The following is a 20,497-nucleotide window of genomic DNA, read 5'->3' as shown; positions in this document are numbered from 1 at the left end:
TCCTCCATTCCAAGCTCCCCATCTTCCAGAGGGGTTGGTGTCCATGGATATATCCCTGTGACTGCCCATGGATCCTCCATTCCAAGCTCCCCATCTTCCAGAGGGATCAGTGTCCATGGATATCCCTGTGACTGCCCATGGATCCTCCATTCCAAGCTCCCCATCTTCCAGAGGGATCAGTGTCCATGGATATATCCCTGTGACTGCCCATGGATCCTCCATTCCAAGCTCCCCATCTTCCAGAGGGGTTGGTGTCCATGGATATCCCTGTGACTGCCCATGGATCCTGCAGACCCTCCATTCCAAGCTCCCCATCTCCCCATCTTCCAGAGGGGTTGGTGTCCATGGATATCCCTGTGACTGCCCATGGATCCTCCATTCCAAGCTCCTCGTGTTCCAGAGGGATCAGTGTCCGTGGATATCCCTGTGACTGCCCATGGATCCTCCATTCCAAGCTCCCCATCTTCCAGAGGGATCCCTGTGCTCACACAGGGCTGTTCTCCAGACCATTTGGGATTTGCTCCGCTCAGTCCTGTTCTCCAGTGGAAGCCACATTTGGAGTTGGCTGGAGCTGTTAAACCCTTGGAGCACACCCTGCCTGCCTCAGGAGCTGGGATCATCCTCCCTTCCCTGTGAAAAACCCTCTGGAAGGCCATGGCTTCCTGCAGGTCTCCACAGTGCCTGGGAAAGAGGCATTTCACAGCTCGTTAAATATAGAGGGTACCTACAAATGTAGCCCAGTTACCTCTCACTGGAGGTGCTTCCAACCAAGAGGAAGTGACAACCGAGTCTTCACACTCTTTAATTATAGCAGCCTTTACATAACAGTGTCAGATAAATGTGTTTTAGGATAGGTGGCACCTCGCTTCCTCCAGAACTGTCAAATTAGACCAGACTAATTTATTACTTGAAATTCCAAGGATTAAAGCACGCCGTCCACCCAGTCTGTTCAAATAAAACCCTGAAATTCACTGAATCCTCTGTGCCAGGATATATCCCAAACAGCACAATCTTTTGGAAGAGAAATAAATCCCTATTCCTCTGCTGGCTTCAAGGACTTCCAAGTGCCACGAATCCCATTCTGCTGGAAAACAGGGTTAGAGGGGATCTCAGGAGGTTCTCCTGGCTGTGCCTCCACCCAGGGCAGAAGCTGCTGTCACTGCACCAGGTTCTTATCTAATCTCTATTATAAAACAGAGGAGGAGGGAGAGAGGCAGGGAAATTGCTTTAGAGGGAGAAGGGGCAAGGAGTGGGGCCGTGCCAAGTAATTTAGGAGAGTGAGGAACTGGCCTCCTTCCCACAGATGGAGGCAAGGTGGATTGCTGGAGACTGCTGATGGTCCTTTCCCTTTCCATCACTGAAATCCATCCCTGAGCTCTTCTGCTGATGGCAACAAGAGCAGCTTTCCACAGGGGAGAGCAATTTTCCTCAGCAGGGCCTATAATCCAGGTGGGGCAAGATGAAACCCAAAGTTTGTGTTTGATGGGGAGGATGCTGATTGGTTTTGGATGGTCCTTTCCCTTTCTATCTCTGAAATCCATCCCTGGGCTCTTTTGCTGATGAAGAGCACAGGGATGGGCTCTTCATCATCTACAAGAGCAGCTTTCCATAGGGGAGAGCAATTTTCCCCAGCAGACCCCAGAGTCCAGGCGGGGCAAGATGAAACCCAAAGTTTGTGTTTGATGGGGAGGATGCTGATGGGGACTGTGGGTTTTGGAGCCCTGTGTGTGCTGGAAGGAGCAGATCCATATCCAAGGCTGCTCTTAATGCAACCACTAATGCTCCTTGCTAATGTGCCTTGGCCTTCTGGGGGGGTTTTGCCTCATTATCCCTGAGTAATGTCAGGAATCCAGGACCATGTGAGAGCAGGGAGAGGCTGTCAAGAACGTGGCTGTGTTGGGGTTTTGCTGCTTCAGGTTTAATATTGCTGTGGCTCCCCCAGAGCAGCAGGAAGGGAGGCAGTGCTGCTGCTCCCCTCGGTGAGATCCCAGGTGGAAGAAGGGATTTGCAGGAGTGGGGAGAAGGAGAAGTTGCTGACTCCCATCCCGGTTGGCGCAGTGCGGTGCCGAGGCGTTCCCTCGCCTCGGCAATCTGGATCCTGCACATTTATTTATTCCAGCAGCTCTTCAGTGTGTTTATGCAAATAGTTCATTGCTCCAGCTCCTGAAAGAACCACACAAGTGCTGTCATTTGATTGAGGAATCATTAGATCGGGCTGGAAATAAAATTTTCTCTGGTTCTGTATTCACGCCCTCGGAAAAAAACACCCCAGTGCTCCCACATTTGGGTAGCTCAGGACTGACTAAATAATGGGTATTTTGGGATAGATGGATGCACGTCTCAGAGAGATTTCCTTTGTACTCTAATTAAAAATAAAGACGATGTGAATAATCTCTAATGGCAGCAGAGTATTTGGAGGAAGCCAAGTATTTTTGGAGGGCTGTGGATACTCAAATATTCTGGCTTCTGAGCTCTTCTCTTTCCCCCACCTCCAGCCTGAAGATATTTTACACTGGGTTATATCCTCAGTGTTTGTTGGGCATTAAAAGTTTTGGATGAGTCGTGGCCTTTGTTTACATCTCTTTCAAAATCTCCTGTGCCCTTGGAAACGTGGAGTTGTGGGCTCCAATTAACATCACCAATGAATGCTATTTAAAAAAAGGAATAATGCAGTAACTGAAGCCGTTCAAAAAATGACATTTTTCAAAGCTTAGACTTCACCAAGGCTCATTTCAGTTCTTTAGCCATTGCATGTTTTCAGCAGGTCATTCCTGTAGTGCTGGCCAGTGGCCTGAACAGTGGAATTCCCTAATTCCCTGCAGGATAATATCAGCTCCATTCAGCCCCCTGTTCCCTCAGCACATTTATTATATTTATATCACTTCCCAGTCAACTTTAAAGAGCTGGGTGTCTTCTTCCCTCACCTCAGTGTGTGTTTCTTGGATAAATTACCTCATAATATTCAAAACAGTCTTTGATTTAGAATTCCTCTGTAATACAGGGAGTTGTATTTTTATAGCATCTTTTAGGAGCCTTTTGAGTTGAGTCATTAAATATGTATTTTTAATAACTTCTGTGTCTTAAAAAGGACAGTGTGAAATGTAAGGACTGGAAATCAAATCTGATTCCCCTGATTTCTGAAATGTTTTATTACAAATCTATGTGAAGTTCACTTCTTTCCCTTCATCTTGTGATTTCACAGCATTTTTTTTTAAATTTGAGCTGACCAAATGATTCTTGTAGTTGATTCTTTCAATCTGGAACATCACAGATCTTCAAGAAGTCTGTAAAACAGGCTGCAAAAATTAACTCCTGGATTGGGAGTTTCATGAACATTTTAAGGACTATTTAGAAGCTAAGATCCTCCTCCATCAGAATTAGTAAATTGGGAATAAGACAGCATAACTTTGGGGTAAATCTTCAATTGAATTTGTAGGAAACTGTGAATATGGGAATATTCACAAGAATAACACCGTTGGCTTTGCTTCAGGTGTCTGTTGGACACTTCCCATGGGATTAGTGTTAATTTTGCAGAATTGATGGAAGCTTTTGGAAGGAAAAGTGAATGAAGCAAATGGAAAACACAAATAGGAAGCGTTTGTGAAACTGCAGTGGTGGATCAGATTGCAATGAAGATGAGATTTTAAGTAATTGTTTTAATAAGAGTAGGAAGTAAATTGTAAATCAGTTCTGTCATTAGTGTTTAATTATTTATTGACTTTTTAATCACGTAGTGTTACACCAGAAGTTTAATTTGTAGAGCTCCAGGAGGAACCTGTTTAGAGATTTTGCTTCTTAATTTAGTTGTAAATCAGGTTCACACTTCTGTTCTTCTAATTCTTGGTGGTTAGGATTTGGTTTTCTTGTTTCCAGACATTGTGTGTGTGTGTTCTCTGTTAATTCTTACTGTTTAGTCTTAGTGGCTTCAGGGTTCCCAAATATTGTTGGAGGGTGGAGGGATGGTTTTTTTAGAAACCACCCGCTGTTCTCTGGAGTCTTGAAGAAGAAAGGCTGTATTTAACTCCTGGATTTATTATTTTATTATCTTATTTTATTAACTCTTGTATTTTATTGTAAATAAATCACAGGATTGGGCTGGAAGGGACGTCTGGAGACCATCCAGTCCAGCCAGGGTGACCTGGAGCAGGTGACACAGGAATGTGTCCAGGTGTCGGGAATGACCTGGAGACTCCAGCCCTCCCTGGGCAGCGGTTCCAGTGCTCTGCTCCCCTCATGGAAAGATGTTTTTCCTCATGTCGAGCTGAGACTTTTGTTTTATTTTATGGCCATTGCTCCTCCACCTGTCACTGACACCACTGAACGGAGCCTGGCGCCAGCGTATTTTGGAGATATTTGTATGCATTAATGAGATCCTTCCTCAGTCGCCTCTAGACTATACAGTATTGTTTTATTGTAAACCAGTTTTATTACAAATAAGCAAGTGTCCTCCGCCGTGTTGGCCGCCCCGGGGCACAGCGGCCGCCGCCATCAGCCCGTGAGGCGCCGTGAGGCGGCGCCAGCGCGCAGCGGCGCTCGCGGCCGGCGCGTCCCAGCCAATGGCGTGGCGGCGGCGGCGCGTCCCAGCCAATGGCGCGGCGGCGGCGGCGCGGCTCCGCCAATGGGGGGCGGCGGCGCGGCGGGCGGGAAGCAGCGGGGCAGGCGGGGGGGCGCCGGCGGGAGGCGGCGCCGCCGCAGCGCTCAGGGAGCTCGGCCCCGCCGCCTCACCGCGCTCCGCCGCCGCGCTCCCCGGCCCTCCGGCCCCGCACCGGCTCTCCATGTACGACAACTTGTACCTGCATGGGTTTGAAGACTCGGAGGCGGTGAGTGCCGCGGGCGCGGGGCGGGGGGCCCCGCACGGGCGGGCTGGGTGTCCGTGCTGCGGGAGCGGCGCCGGGGGGTGACCCTGCGCTGCCCCAGAGATGCCGGGACGGGCTGCCGTGGTTCCTTGGGGAATTCTCCCTCCCTGCACCCCTCACAAAACGGGTCTCTGGCAGCACGGAGCCCCCGGTGCCGCGGTCGGACGCCGCGGTTCGGGAGCGTTCCCCGCCGGTGGCCGAGTGGGTGTTTTTGGGTGTTTTTGGGCACGCCGGGGATCGGCCGGGATTGCCGCGGCCATGGACACGCTGCTCCATATTAAACAGGGATCCGTTACATAAGGCGTTGTGGACAGCTCGTAAAATACATAGATAACAACATAATATAGAGTGTACGTCAATGCAGACGTATGTATGGTATGATGTGGTGTCCTCAGGAGAATGGATGGGTCCTGGAGGGCTTCGGATGAGGAATTTTTTCCTGCCTGTGTCAGTGTTGGTCTGGAAGTGCGATCCCTCTTGAGTGTTACCTCACTTGTTTTAGCATCCCTTTATTTCAGGCAGAGAGGAACAACAACCGGGCAAAATTGTCATTAATGCAGTGCACCATGTTGAGAGGAATTACTGTGTATTGGAATCCTTCCGAACTGGGTATTGGAATTATTTCAAAACTCTGCTGCTTAGAAGCCTGGAATGGTTTGGGTTGGAAGGGTTTAAAGCTCATCTCATGGGCAGGGAGACCTTCCACAATCCCAGGTTGCTCCAAGCTCTGTCCAGCCTGGCCTTGGACACGTCCAGGGATGAGGAAAGCTTTGGGTCAATTTAGACCTTTTGCTCTTTTGGTATGTGTGGGTTAACTCTTCCTTGGGTTCTCTCTCATTGCTGCTGCTCACAAGCTGCCAGGCCGAGTGCAGATGAGTGTGTCGGTTCCTCTAGGGATGTGATTTGGGATCCAGCTGGATGTTTCTGTAAACCAGGCAGATTGTGAGTCCTTGGGAGCTGTTCTCCATCCCGACTCTGCCTTGTGCTGGTTTAATGTCTTTCAGCAAAGTCTAACTATGCTCTTAAGAAGGCAACTTAAAAGTGCAGAATTAGGGCTGAGAAAACCGAGTTGCTGGATAGTGGTTGGTGTAGAAGAAATGTGTCGTTTATGAAAGTTCATCAGAGAATGCAGGTAAATGTGTGCTGGATTTAAAGGTGCTTCTGAGATGCTCAACTCTGTGCATTCCCAGAATCCCAGGGGATTGGAAGGGACCTCTGGAGACCTCCCAGTCCAAGCCCCTACCAAGGCAGGGCTACCTGGAGTTGGTGACAGAGGAATGGATCAAGGTGGGTCTGGAATGTCTGTGGAGACCCCACACCGTCCCTGGACAGAGTTCCAGTGCTTGGCCACCCTCCATGGAAAGAAGTCCTTTCTCATGGTGAGGTGGAATTTCTTGTGGTTTAGTTCATATTTCAGCAAACCCCGGTGATCTCTTCCAAAAATTATTTGGGAAAAGCAGCTTTAATGGCACCTGTTGCACAAATTTCTGGGTTAGGGTTTGTGCTGGAAGAATTGTGTTTATGGATGAGAGGAACTTGGTCTTTAGATGTCCACTTGGAAGGACTGGGATGAAGAAGTCATTTCCAGATTCCCTAGTACTCTGTTAAGCAGTTTATGATAATGCAGTTTTACAGCTGTTGCAGTTTTACAGCCTCTCTGTAATTGAGAATGCTTTTAATAGACCTAATTTCCAGAATCACAGGAATACGTGAGAACCTCCCTTTTCTCAATAAAAACACCCCAAACCTTAAAAGCAGCGTGGATCTCCCAGTTGTATGGAAAAACTGAAGGCCATGAACCCCAAAGGCTCAGGCACAAAGCAGTTAAAATCCCCCGAGTGTCTGTTTGCTTTATGCTCCCGAACCACTTGCTTAAAACATTAAACCTTATTATTTTAGCTCCTGACTCAGGGATTGGGAATGCCTGCTGAGCCAATATCCTGGCAAACAGGTAGTGGGGATGGGTCACATGAGTGCCACTTTCTGGCCGGAGAGGAGCCAGGGAGAGGATCGAGACGGTGGGAAAGGAATCGTGGTGGAATTCTGGTTCCCTGCGGTGCAGAGCGAATAACTGCGAGCAGCGTGCCGAGATGACAGCAGGGCCTCCGCATTGTTCTGGTTTAGGACCTGGAAGGCTCATCCTGCAGCTGGAGAGCTGGAGCAGCCCCGGCTTGGATCCTCCTTCCTCCCCTGGAGCACCGCGGGCCGGGAGGGAGGGCTCTGCTAATTGCAGCGCTTCCAGCACGGAATAAACCACAGCCACATGAGTCACTAGCACGGGAGCGTCTGCCTGAAGTGGGCATTTGCCCTCGTGAAACACAGCCAGCCCTGCGTGCAGAATGCAGCTTTAATTGCATTAAAGGCAGAAGTGAATGGGCAGTGAGTGGCACTTATCCCCAGTAAACATGCTCACTTTTGGAAAGGTGCTGTAAAATTTATACCTAATCTCTCCTGATTCACTGCTCAGCAATGAACATTTCTTAACAGTGAACAGGTATTTCTATGATTTTTGTAACAGCATCTCTTATCATAATGTGTTTGTGTGTGTACATATATAAAACAAGCAAAAATACCATTTTTATTGATGGATATATAAAGAAATGAGTGTGTGCATGGTATTACAGTCCATTTCCAGCTGTGATGATTAACGTGAAGTAGATGATGCAGTAGCTGGTGTGAGGCTTTTTGGAGGAGGAAAATTACACTGCTGAAGCTGAGGAAAACTCCCAGTGACTGTAGGCAAAAAGTCCTTTCCACGTTTAGGGAAAGAGATGGGATTAGGGATATGGAAGTGAACAAGTTCTGCAGGGACAGGTGTCCTTGTCAGGAGCACAGAAAGATGGAGAGGGCATCACCCTAGGGAGAAACATCTTCCCACTGAAGATTTTTCCCTTGCTTGTTGTCCTGCCTTGTGATTTTTTGATTTCTAGGCCTTTTTTAAAATTCTTTGGGTAGTTCTAAACAGGGTCACCCTTTAGGGAATTAAAGCTTGTTTGCCTTGTAGGGAAGCATTTCACATTTTTGATCACAAGAGGATATAAAAGCCCGTTAGCACAGGGGCTTAAGGCAGCGAGATCCCCTGGGCAAGCAAATAATAAATGAATTTTGCTTTACCTCTAACAGTTGGGAACTCACTGTCTTGTGTCTGTGGTGGGGAGAGACTGGGATGCTGCTCCATAGCCAGTCTGGAGTTTCTCTTGGATTTTGGGAAAGATTCCACCCTTTTCAGGGTGGAACAAACTTCAATGAAACCTTCCCACAAGAAATCACTTTTTCCTTCTGTGAAATTACATTTCCATTAAGGCAGCATTTCATTAAAAAATTCTCTGCAGGAGTTAGCAACAAGTCCCCTGTGATGCAGAGTCCATGGCAGCCCCAGGAACAACACCTGGCTGGGCTCAGTGTTTGCACCTGCAGAACCATCAGAACAGCCCCTTTTGGCTCCTTTGCTTCTATTTCTCCCTTCAGAGCAACACCTGAGCATGTGAAGCACCTTTCCTCGCCTCTCGGGGTGTCAGGTGCAGGCCTGTCAGCACGTGAGGCCTTATCTGGGCTGCTTCGCTGCCTTATCTGGGCTGCTTCGCTGCCTTATCTGGGTTATCTGGGCTGCTTTGCTGCCTTATGGGGCAGCTGGGAGGAGCTGCGGCAGTGTGGGGTCAGCTCGGTTCTGCAGCCGGCAGGGAGTGAGCGGGGGCTGCCGCTGTGGGGCCAGTGAGGGGCCGGTGAGGGGTCAGTGAGGGGCCTCTGTGGGGTCAGTGAGGGGCCGGTGAGGGGTCAGTGAGGGCCGCTGTGGGGTCAGTGAGGGGCTGCTATAGGGTCAGCGAGGGGCCGCTGTGGGGTCGGTGAGGGGTCAGCGAGGGCCGCTGTGGGGTCAGCGAGGGCCGCTGTGGGGTCAGTGAGGGGCTGCTATGGGGTCAAGGAAGGAACGGTCTGGGGTGGGCGAGGGGCCACTGTGGGGTGGGCGAGGGGCCGCTGTGGGGTGGGCGAGGGGCCGCTGTGGGGTGGGCGAGGGGCCGCTGTGGGGTCAGTGGGGGCCAGTGAGGGGCCGCTGTGGGGTCAGTGGGGGCCAGTGAGGGGCCGCTGTGGGGGCAGCGAGGGGCCGCTGTGGGGGCAGCGAGGGGCCGCTGTGGGGTCAGTGAAGGAACGGTCTAGGGCCAGTGAGGGGCCGCTGTGGGGCCAGTGAGGGGCCGCTGTGGGGCCAGTGAGGGGCCGCTGTGGGGTCGGCAAGGGGCCGCTGTGGGGCCAGTGAGGGGCCACTGTGGGGGCAGTGAGGGGCTGCTATAGGGTCGGCGAGGGCTGCTGTGGAGTCAGTGAGGGGCCGGTGTGTGGTCGGTGAGGGGCCGCTCTGGTCTCAGTGAGGGGCCGGTGAGGGGGCATTGAGGGGCCGCTGTGGGGTCAGCGAGGGGCCGCTGTGGGGTCAGTGAGGGGCCGGTGTGGGCTCAGCGAGGGGCCGCTGTGGGGTCAGTGACGGCCGCCGTGGGGGCAGCCAGGGGCAGGGCAGCGCCGGGAGGGGCCTGGAATGGAGGGAGGGCGCGGTGCCAGCGCTGCGCGCAGCCGGTGACAGCCCCGGGCGCCGGTGACAGCCCCGGGCGCCGGTGACAGCCCCGTGCCTTTCCACCGGTCATCCCGTGCTTCCCAGGCGGGGCGGCTGTGCCTCCTCCTGTCCCAGCCATTTACAAAGGCATTTATTTCTCTCACGCCTTCGTCTTCCACCGGCGGTTGTGGAGGGGAGGTTCCTATTGATTGGGTTTCCACGTGGTGTCCCTGACCCATACAGGAGATGGAAGGGTGGCTTTGCTTGCCCTGTGTATCCCTGTTGTAGTAGATTTTTTCAGTAACTGCTTTGACTTACTTGCTCTTTCCCCAGCATATCCTCCTCTCCTGAGCCATAGAAGCTCCTTCTCTCCTCGACCTCTTTCAGTTGTTTGATGTGCATCTAACCCTGCCTGGCTTCCCTTGGCAATTCCCATCCCTGCATCCACAGCCTCTCTCCTCCTGCTGGTACAGAGCAGGCTCTCAGGGAAGCAGGACTGATGAAGCCAGGGTGATGCCCTTCTGTGCAAGCTCAGACTCTGTCACCAAGGGTTAGACAAACACCTGTGGTGGGATTCATGCCCACAAAAGCATTTGAGATTCTGAAAGGGGTCTTTCCTCTTTCCTTTGGTGTTTATAGGGACTAAGCACCAGTGAGATAAACCCAGGTAATTACTGGTCCCAGTTTGCCATGAGCAGGGCTGGGTGTGGTGCTGCATTGTAATAGGGTTTGTCTCCAGTTAGTCCATACAATTCTTGAGAGCATTGCTGAGAATTTTTAGGAAAAAGGTGATGGGAATAGTGGGGAAGCCCATTCTGTTCACTGTGTGAATGGTCAGCACAGCGTTGTGAGGACACTGTAGTCCCCTGCTTTTTCAGTGACATTACTCTTCAAACTGCCATTCCTTCTGCTGCCAGCGTGCACTTTTCTCAAGGCACCTGAGACAGGGAGATCTCTGAGTGTGCTGCTCAAGCAGAAAAAGTGATTATAGAAAAACAAACCTTGGTAGGGAAGTTCATATCCAAATATTGATTGGATTTGTGTCTGGTGCCTCTGTGATTGCTAAAGGGGGAGGAAAGGTGGGCTTTGCTTGCTCTGTATGCCTCAGTTGTTGTGGGTTTGAGTAACCATCAGAATGTGTATTTAAAAGTGGTTCTGCAGCACCCAGTTCATTCTGTAGAACATCTTTGTACAACAGACAGCTGAGAGCAAGCAGAGGCTTTATCCAGCTGCCAGATAAAACCTGGGACTTCCAGTGGCTTGGATAGGAAGGTGTCAGTGTTTATTGGGTTTGTCATGTCCACAGGGCACTTGTGAGATTGTCCAGCTGAAGGTTGGTAGTTGACATCTGATGGTTTTTTTGCACATCTTGATGGGTTTTGCAGGCAGGGACACCTTCCAGGATCCCAGGCTGCTCCAAGGCCTGTCCAGCCTGGCTTTGAACTTTTCCAGGGATGCAGGGGCAGCCACAGCTTCTCTGGCACAGGTGCCAGGGCCTGCCCACCCTCCCAGGGATAGGAATGTGAACTGGGAGAGGTGTTTGCAGTGCTCTTGGTTTGGTGGACACCCTTCTCTTGCTTCTCTTTGGGCTTGGCTGTTCTGAACTTGCCCCTTCCAATTAGTGCAGTTTCTAATGTTGAATCCCAAAAGGCTGAGGGATGTCAGGATCTTTTGCCTAACCACTTATCTGCTTGCTGCTTGTTCATGTAGGATTTTTCCTTTCAAATGTGTGCTAAGCTCTGCTTTGATTGGGACAACAATCAATATTTTCCAACAAAAAGACCTTATCCTCTGCCCATTATGTCTCCTGGATTCTCATTGCAATTTGGCTTTTACATGGCCAGAGCTTCTGTGTGTTTTTGACAGTTTCAGATCTGTTTTCGTTTCTATTAGCCCCTAATAGACTGCCTTGCCTAATGAATCATCAGCTGCCTGATATTTATCTTGTGTGGAAAGGGCTGCCTGAGAGGCTGCAAGGTGGTTTGTTTGGGGCTTTGCTGGGGTGGTTTTGCTTAGATTTTCCTCCTAAAATATCCAAAGTTCTACTACTACAGCATTAGGTATGCCTGCCTTGCTTTGTGCTCTTGTGAGGATGGTTTTCTGTGTGACTCACATCTTCTGTTCCTTAAATGCCACTTTGTGATTTGATAGTATAGTAGTCAAATAAAACACTCAGGAAGAATCATAAGTCATTTTTATAAATTGCTGCTTGCTGTTTCCATAGAGGTGCTTCTTTTATACTGGAATACCAGAAACACATTGAAATTAAATGGGGGAAAAAAAAAGAAAAAAGAAAAGCTTCAAGGATCAATCAAGAAAAGCTGATGGTCCAGGGTGTGGTTGCTCAAACTGTGAGTTCACATGGAGCACCAAGGTGTGTGATGAGCTGTGGCTTTATCCTGCTTTTGGATTCTTCCTGCTGAGCTCCTGGCTGGCTGTGGAGTGCAGCCACAGGGCCCTCTCAGCACCGTGCTGCTCCTGGCTTGCAGATTGCTCTCCAAATTGCCCGGTGCTTGAGGAAATGCTGCTGCTGGGAAGTGGAGGCAGCTCTCCCTGGGCTCAAGGGCATTGGAGGGAGCAGTGTGGCTCCTGGTGCTGAAGGAGCACATCATAGAAATAATAAACAACAAGGGAAGAAGCTTAGCCTAGGATTTGTTGATGCCATGCCCTGCTTCCCTATCTCCCAAAAACATGCTCTGCTTGGGAGACCCTGAGCTGGTGGATGTTTTCCCTTGGAGCATGCATTTATAAAGATAGGAGAGCCTGATTTTCCAAATCAGCACTTTACCCAAATGCAGATTGCTCTACAAACAGGACAACTGCTCATGGTCATTTGGAATCCAGTGATTAATTCCAAAATGTCATTTAGCTGGCGGGGTGCTGAGTTCCGTAGGGATCACAGGTGGTGTCAGGATTTGCTTGCAGCCTCTCCTCAGCTCCTGCTTTGTATTTTTCCACAGTGCTTTGTCACTGGTTTTCATGCCAACAGTGAACTGGTTTCAGCTCTAGTGTCTTCTTTTGCCATGTTCTTCCCTTCTTTTCATATCTCAGCATAAGTATCCACTCACGTGCAATGTGTGGGGCACAGCTTTGTCTGCCCCATGGTTCTGAGCAAGTAAACTGGATTTTTGATTTGGAGGATATTCCACTGGCCAGAGCCAGCCATGAGAGCTGGAGGAAGGCAGCAGTGCCTGAATTTGTGAATGCACAGCACAGGATGTAAATCTGCTTTTGCTGCTTCTCTCTAAAGCCTTCTCAGAAGGGGTTTGAAGTGTCCTGAGGAAAGGACTCAGAAAGGGCACCTGTGGTGGCCACAGGCTCTGCTCTGCTCCTCAGGAGGGTTTTGATTTTCACCAGGGCAGGGGAGAGGAGGACAAGGGGCTGCTCTTCTGGTTTGGTTTGCTTGTGTTTTCTCTCCCTAAAAAGTCCCATAGGACAAAGGCTCCATAAGTTACAGAAGTTGAGCCATTTGGTTGTGCTGCTTCACCAGCATGGGGAATGCAGCCTGGCAGGGATTTGATTTTTACAGCACCAAGGCAGAAATCATGAGGAAAAACCACTCCCTATCATGGTGCTGAGTACTGGAGGGGTGAAGTGGTGTTTGAACAAGCTGCTGATGCTTCATATAAAACTTCACAAGCCTTTCTGTTCTGGGAGAATCCTGCTTATACCAAATACATTTTCCCCGTGAGTCCTCCCTTGGATTGTCCCAGTGCTGGGGCATTTCCCTGCAAAGGGACTCTGCTCAGCTCATTGGTGCTTTCTGCTTCCTCCCAGGGGCTGTGTCCTTGCTGGAATGGCACCCCAGTCAGTGATGGCACTGGCAGAGGTGTCCTGTTCCCTTGGGAAGTGTTGCTGTGGGTGCTGTGCCAGTGCTCTCGGTGTGGAGGAGGCTGCAGGATTTCATTTCCAGCAGCAGCAGCAATGTCCTTTGTGGCCAGAAACAAGCCCTCAGCCCTCATGGCACAGGCTCTAGGCTCAGGTGGCCAAGGCATCCTCCCTGTCCCTTCTCCTGTTCACAGAGCCAGGTACAACCTGAATACCCCTGGCCTAGCAGTTCAAACTTCATCCCAGCCTTTAGTCTCTTGGAATAAGATTAACATCATGTTTCTAACGGTTGCTCCCCTGTGCTGCTACTTTATAAATGTCTCCTTTCCATGCACAATTTCTTGGCATTATTTTAACCCCCATTCCCACTGAGGTTGGTGGATTCCCTGCAGAATGTCTCTCTCTTGCTTGGGAAAAGGATGTGTTCTGACAAATCACCAGTTAATCTGTGATATATAGGTCATGAGATACCGTGATAAAAGTTTATGTTCCAGGACAATTAGTGCTGAGCTCATCAGGTCCTGACAAAACAAGCCCCAGCATCACCCTTGGGCAGGGATGTTTCAATTATGACCAATAACTGGAAAATCTCACCAAGGAAAAAAAGCCTGGCCCAGCCTGTGGCAGCTGTGAGAGACCCCTGTGTGATAAAGCTCAGGAACAGAGCTGCCACACTCCAGGGGTGACAGATCCCACGGAAATCAGTGTCCAGGGGACACCACAGAGGAGGTGGCTGGGGTTCTGCAGCTGTGGCTGCACTCACCTGCCCACGAGGTCCAGCTGGATTCATCAGGGCAGGTTTCTCCAGTGTGTGACACAGCCAAGCTGCCAGCTCATGTTCTGTAAGCAGTGTTGCTTGAGCTAAAATGTGCCACTGAAGTGTCTGTTGGAACAGACAAAACTGCTTCAAAGAATACTTATTTCCAAAGTTTCTTACAAGTAAGAGAAGTAGCTCTATCCCCACTGTGGTGCTTGTTCTGGTTAAAATGTTCTCCAGATGTTTTTGCACACCATAAACCAGGAATGGTGGAGCTCTGCACTTGTTATTGATCTCTTATTGGAAAATGAAGGGGGTATTGACAGATGGAAAAACAGACAAATGAGTTCTACTTTGACCCCCTCTGTTTTTCCATTACAGCTGTCTGTGATGTTTCCTTGCTGCCCCAAGGAGCAGAGTGCTAGTAAGTGCAGGAGTACATGGCTGAGTAGCTCCTGTGTTCTGCCTGGAGCAGATTCATTCCAAGAATGCATTAAGTGATATTTCCCTTTAATAGATCAGTGTAAACACCCAGGGTGAGTGGGAGGCTGGGAGGAGAGGAGGCACGCACTGCAGTGTTTCCCCTTACACATTCAAAATTCATGCACTGCTGGTGGCTAAGTGCAAGTTGTGTTGAGGAGTTGGCTTGGGCCTTCAGACTTGCCATTGGATGTCCTTTTAGTGCTGATGCTGAAGATGTTTTGTCTGTTAGAATATTAAAGAACCTTGTTAAATATTTAGCCTCCCTACTCTGTATGGAATATACCACATAGGAATCTTTCCTTTTGGTTGGTTTTCCTAGAATCCCACATTGGTTTGGGTTGAAAGGGACCTTGAAGCCCATCCAGTTCCATGGGCAGGGATACCTTCCACCATCCCAGAGCCCCGTCCAACCTGCCCTTGGACACTTCCAGAGACAGGACAGCCACAATTTCTGTCAGCAGCCTCTGGATACAGCACACAAACCCATCAGATTCCACAGACTCTGTGCTGTCTGCAGGAGGAAGCTCTGTCCTGTGATTTCTTATTCAGCTTCTCTGCACGCAGGCTGTACCTGCTGAGGGGGAAGGCGCCTTCAAAGGGATGTAGCTTTGCACAGATATTTTGTGTCTTCCTTCACAAGCGAGAATTTAATTTATAAAAGATGTATGAGATCTCTTTGGTATCAGAATTGGATGTTTTACATTCCACAACAACATGTAATTATTCATAAAGCTTGTCTGCCTTTCTTCTGGATGGTCTGATCTCATACAGGTAAAGAAATCCCACCTGTATCCTCCAGCTGTGTAACAACCACAACAGTGCAAATAAATACAAACACTGCAGTGCTGTTTTGCTCAGAACTGATCAGTGAACAGATCTCTCAAAAGGCACCACAGCTTTTCAGGCTGGTTTTGCTGAAGATTTTCCAAGCAATCTAAACGAGAAATATGTGTGCCTTTAAATCTGAAATGTGGGGCCAGAACTGAACAGAGGGATAAAACCAAACGTAGCTTTAAGAGGAGCTGCACCGATGTATTTCAATGAAGTGCAGCCCAAAAGTCCTGATGGCTGCACGTTTCTTTCAGCTGTTAAATAATTCCTCCCTTTGCCTTTTCACCCAAGTGCAGTTGCTGCATTACTTGCAAAAATAAAGAAAGGAGAAGAAGCCACTTGCCAGCAGCTGGGAGCTGAAGCAGCTTTCTCCCATCGCAGCACTTGAGGAAGGCAGTCAGCAAAGTGCTTTCCCGAGTGGCTGCTGCCTGCCTGGGTCCTGCTGCAGTCTCTGGGGAGCTGAGGGACTTCGGGGGGTTTGTGTTCATTTTGTTTCACTCCTTTCTCTTAGAGCAAGTCCCTGTGTGCCTGTGCCCAGCACTGTGATGGTGCTGCTGCCTCACAGCCTGGCTGAGAGGTGCTGCCAGGGGGAGAAATGAGCCTCCTCCTGCTCCTCTCCCGCTTTCCTGCCAGCAGATCCAAGGGAGCTGGCCGGGCTGCACGGGCAGGAGGAGCAGCTCCTCCTCCCCAGGGCTCAGCACGTTTTTCCTCTCAGTTATTCCACCAATTTGGGGGTGTCGGCAGCGTGCCTCGTGCAGCTCTGTGCGCGTTTTGGGATGGAGGTGGGGAAGGGGCTGTGTCAGGGCAGCTCAAGGCAGATGCAGACACAAATGTGTCTGTCAGGAGCCAGCTCAGACCCTGGCTGTGCCTGTGGTGCTCTGTGCTCGCTCTGTGCTCACTCTGCCCTTCCCTGCTGGAAAAGATGTGCAGGGGACAGGAACTTCATAGGAATGCAGGAATCATAGCATGGCCTGGCTTGGAAGGGACCTCAGAGCTCTTCTCCTTCCACCCCTGCCATGGGCAGGGTCACCTTCCACTGTCAAACCTGGCCCTGCACCCTTCCAGGGATGGGGCAGCCACAGCTTCTCTGGGCAGTGTTCCTGGGAAGGAGGCACACGATGACCTCTGCCTCCGAGGAGAGGGATCGAGCAGGATTTTGTACCTTCACTGCGCTGTGTGTCATTGGTGGGGCTGGGGGAAAATCCTCTTTGGGGCTGGAAGCTGAGTCTGGGTACCCCGAGCAGACCTTGTCGTTACATCCATGGGATGATGGCAGGTGCATTGTCCCCTCCCCTGCCGTGTCCCAGGAAGGTCCGGCTGTTCCCAGGGGAGAAGCAGTGGCTCATCCCTGGGGATGCTCATCCCTGCGGGACGGAAGGCGCTGCTGGGGCCGGTGTGGCACCTCCTCCTCCTCCTCTTCCTCCTCCCCGGCACTGCTGCCGCTGCCGCCTGCGGTGTCCGCAGCATTCCCGCCTGCTGGGCACAGGGAGGGGATGCTGTGGCAGTGGAGCACGCGGGGCTGTGCCCTGCTCACGCTGGAGCAGCTCCAGAGCGGCAGGAATTGGATCATCCTGCAGCTCTGTGCCGGGGGAAGCGGGATGTGCACAGCAGCCACTGCGGCTGAACGCAGCCCTGATCCCACAGGAGCCATCGGCACTACAGCTGCCAGGGAGAGAGCTCCTGGCATGGGAAACGCACGGAAAGGAGGAAATAATAACAGTTCGTGCTCCAAGGCACCAGAGAAATGCGAGTTGAGCAGGAGCCTCTCCTTCCTGCCGGCAGCTCAGGGCACCGGCGCTTGCAGGGAATTCTTGTGGAGCACGGAGCTCTCCCGGTGATCTGTGTCCTGCAGGGAGTGCCAGGGATCCACTGGCACATAACCTGTGCCTGGTCCATCCCCAGGCCCCGCTGTTGTGTGCCTGGATCCGTGTCACATTGTCACACAGGAAATCTCTGCTCCAGCAGCTGCAGCGCCAGGGGAGGGCTCTGGCCAGCACCGGCAGCTTGGTACTGGGGGCTTTGCTTTGTTCAGGGCAGAAAGGGGATTTGGAACTTCCTGAAGCTCAGCCTGGTTTGTGAGTGCCATCCTTCCCCCTCATCCTCTCTTTCTTTGGAAATGCAAGGAATGGCTTTGTCAGTGGGACACTTCCCTGTCCAGGGAGAGCTCACTCGGTAACCTCAGCCACCACCTTCCAGTTTTGGGATGAGTTCCTTACTTGGGGCCTTTCTACTCTGCCTGCTCATCTTGGAAGGTTTTCCTTCCTTCTGCATGTTTTGCTGTACCTTTGACCAGGCTCTGACTTCACTCATCATCCCCATTCCCTGCCTTTTTGATTGCATTTCAGTGCAGATTTATAGGGCACCAGCAGAACCTTTGACATTTTCTTTTGGAGCGGATATACCTCTGCTACAGTATCCCACAATAATGGCAAAGCTTTTTTAAAGGCTTTAAATCTTGTTGAGATTGACAGATTCCTCTCCTGACAAGTCTCTTTTTTACCTTCTTTCAGCAAAAAACAATATCCAGGTGATTAAAGTTGTCCTGTTTGCTCCTGCAGATTTGTGTGTACTGGTGCATATGAGAACTGTGATGGAGAAGGAGTTTTTGCACAAAATGAGACCATCAGGGTCTTTCTTAGTTATTGCTTATGCCAGATCAAAAGGGTTGTGAGTAACATAGTGACTCCTAAAGGATTTTTTCTTTATGGGAATGCTTGTTGGTTGCTGGCAAGAAGGAATATTAAACTATTGTTTCTCCTAAGATATTTCATTAAGAATCCATTTTGTAGATAAAACTGGAGGCAGTTATTAAAAAATTCAAAAATTGTCTTTGAATTTTTAATGTTTAACTCTCTAAATTACTGTCAGTCACCAAATCCCAGAATGGGCTGGGTTTGAGGGCCCTGATGACCAGAAAGTCATAAGAATTTGGGAAAATACGTTCACACTGTGTAAAAAAAAAAAAAAAAAAGATTTATAGTGGCTGGAGTTGAGATGTAGCACAAAGTTCTGGCTGTTCCCTCCTTGTGGGTTTGTGTTTCCACCTATCATTACTACCTTCCCATTTATCCCAGCAGGGAATACATGGAGAGACTATTTTGCCAGTGGCATCCCCAGATTTTTTGAAAACCTTGGGTATTTCTTTGTTCCTGCTTCTCATTTCCCAAAATAACAGTTGCTTGGTTGTTTGTCCTGTGTTCTGTTGGTCCTCACAAACCACCTGGGAATACTGATAACAACAAATCCCTCTCACAACAGTGTTGTGTTTTCAGTGTGTGGAGCAATACCCGAGTAGGAGCAGATGTGGGAACAGCAGAATTATCAGTGGGGGATATTTCCCCCCATTTTGTGCAGTAATGATAAAAACCAACCTGTTTTGGGGGAGCTCAGAGTGCTCCCAGAGCTGCTCGAATTGGCCCCACTGAATTCCCAGCCCCATCCCTGTGAATTCCCAGTGGGCAGCAAAGTCCTAGAAAGTCCTTGGGCTCCCTGGTTGATTACAGCAATGAAGGGCCATAAAGTGTCACTCAAATATTACCTCAGCAGGTGACAGCAAAATGTCCTTTCTCTTGGATTTTGCTCTCAGCACGTCGAGCTTTTGGATTGCAAGGGCTCGGGGGAAGCAGTTGCTATTTGCAGCCTGCTCAGCACTTGGAAAATTAGGGCTTTTTCTTCCTGAGAGATGCCTAGCAGTCCAGAAGAGCTTCTTGTAGGTTCAGCAGTCAAGTGATTTCAGGATTTGCTGCAAGAAAAGTAAGCAGAGATCATGGCGGCTCCTTGGGAAAAAAAATAAAATAAAAAAGTACAAAATGTAAAAAACCAAAAATTAAAATTCTCTGTTTGTAAGCCTCGTTTATCAGTGTTTAAAGCAGCTTCTAAACCTCCTGCTTTGGAAGCTTTTGGAAGGAAGGAGCTAATTAAAAACAAAACATAACACAACATACCCAGCTTAGGCCCAAGCTCCATCAGTTGCTTGGCTTAAATTAAGCAGTGTGAAATTCATTTCAGCAATGCCCTCCCAGCATGTCACAATTCCTTCCCATTCACTACCCAGCATGAACATTTGAAACAAAGTCATTTTCCTATAATTCTGTTGAAGATGGGAGTCTGGTTCTGTCTGATTCTGTGACGTTCTAAACCACTTCTGTTGAAAAAAAAGTAAAATAAATATTCAGGGTTATTTTGGTTGTGTAAAGCCTGATGGTGTGGGAAGTGGTGACACCACTCTAGAAGAAAATCAGGGCACTGTAATCATCAAAATCCTTAAAAAAAGATGTATATTCTTGAAATTAGCTGTTGGAATTAGGAAGAGCATGCAGTGAAAGCAGACAGGTGGCAAGGTTCTTCTCAGCCCTGAGGAAAATTCCACTTCATTCCTCACATGTAGAATACCCTGAAGGTTCTTGTGCTGCACATCCCTGCTTGGGGGACTGAAGGGACATGAAGTATTCCATGTGTGCTTGAAAGAGATGGGCTGGTTTTATTTGTTGGGAAGTGGAAAAATCATTTCAGTTAATGAATGGGTGCTGCTGATCAGTCTTCCAGGAGAATAAACTGAAATTTTTCCTTTGTTCAGCCTGGAGAAGAAAAGGCTTTGGGGACACCTCTCTGTGGCCTTCCAGTATCCTAAAGGGGATTGTAAAGGGGGGACTGGGGACAAGGGATGGAGGGACAGGAGCCAGGGAATGGCTCCCAGTGCCAGAGGGCAGGGATGGATGGGACATTGGGAATTGGGAATTCCTGGCTGGGCTGGGATTCCCAGAGCAGCTGGGGCTGCCCTGGATCCCTGGCAGTGCCCAAGGCCAGGCTGGAGCAGCCTGGGGCAGTGGGAGGTGGCCCTGCCATGGCAAGGGTGGCACTGGATGAGCTTTAAGGTCCCTCCCAGCTCAAACCAGGCTGGGATTCTGGGATTCTGTGGTGTCTGAGAGCAGCCCCAGCTTGGCACAGGTCATCCTTATGGGGATTTTGAAGGAATTCCAAATGAGTGAGAGATGGGAGCTCTGAGTTTTTTAAATGATGTGGTTTGTTTTTGTTCTACACAGGCAGGAAGGGTGAGTTGGGCTCACATCTTCACTGCATGGCCCAGAAGGTCCCAAGACCCTCAGTTACAGGACTTTTAAAGGATCTATTGACCAATAAAGCACTGCCAACAAGGATATTTATGGTTTTGACCCAATCTTTAAATATTTCATCTTATGGACTCGTGTG

General features: G+C 49.8%; 1 protein-coding gene across 5 annotated transcripts in view; it reads left to right on the top strand.

The window, feature by feature from the left end:
• The window catches only part of CACNB4 (calcium voltage-gated channel auxiliary subunit beta 4), an 86,855-nt gene that overhangs the window by 29,016 nt on the left and 37,342 nt on the right, over nucleotides 1-20,497 (top strand). The window contains exon 1 of one of the 5 annotated variants that reach the window (XM_071435517.1): nucleotides 4,660-4,820. The exons of the other annotated variants lie outside the window; for them this stretch is intronic. Coding sequence (XP_071291618.1) covers nucleotides 4,776-4,820 — 45 coding nt within the window. The 5' untranslated portion in view covers nucleotides 4,660-4,775. Of the gene's footprint in view, nucleotides 1-4,659; nucleotides 4,821-20,497 lie in introns of those variants that run through there. 5 annotated transcript variants of the gene reach the window in all.

Source organism: Agelaius tricolor, unplaced genomic scaffold (assembly GCF_023055355.1).
Source record: "Agelaius tricolor isolate 1412-34295 unplaced genomic scaffold, bAgeTri1.0.p SCAF_10, whole genome shotgun sequence".
NCBI lineage: Eukaryota > Metazoa > Chordata > Aves > Passeriformes > Icteridae > Agelaius > Agelaius tricolor.
The sequence above is the reverse complement of the archived record's forward strand: the minus strand, read 5'-3'. Positions and strand labels throughout refer to the sequence as shown.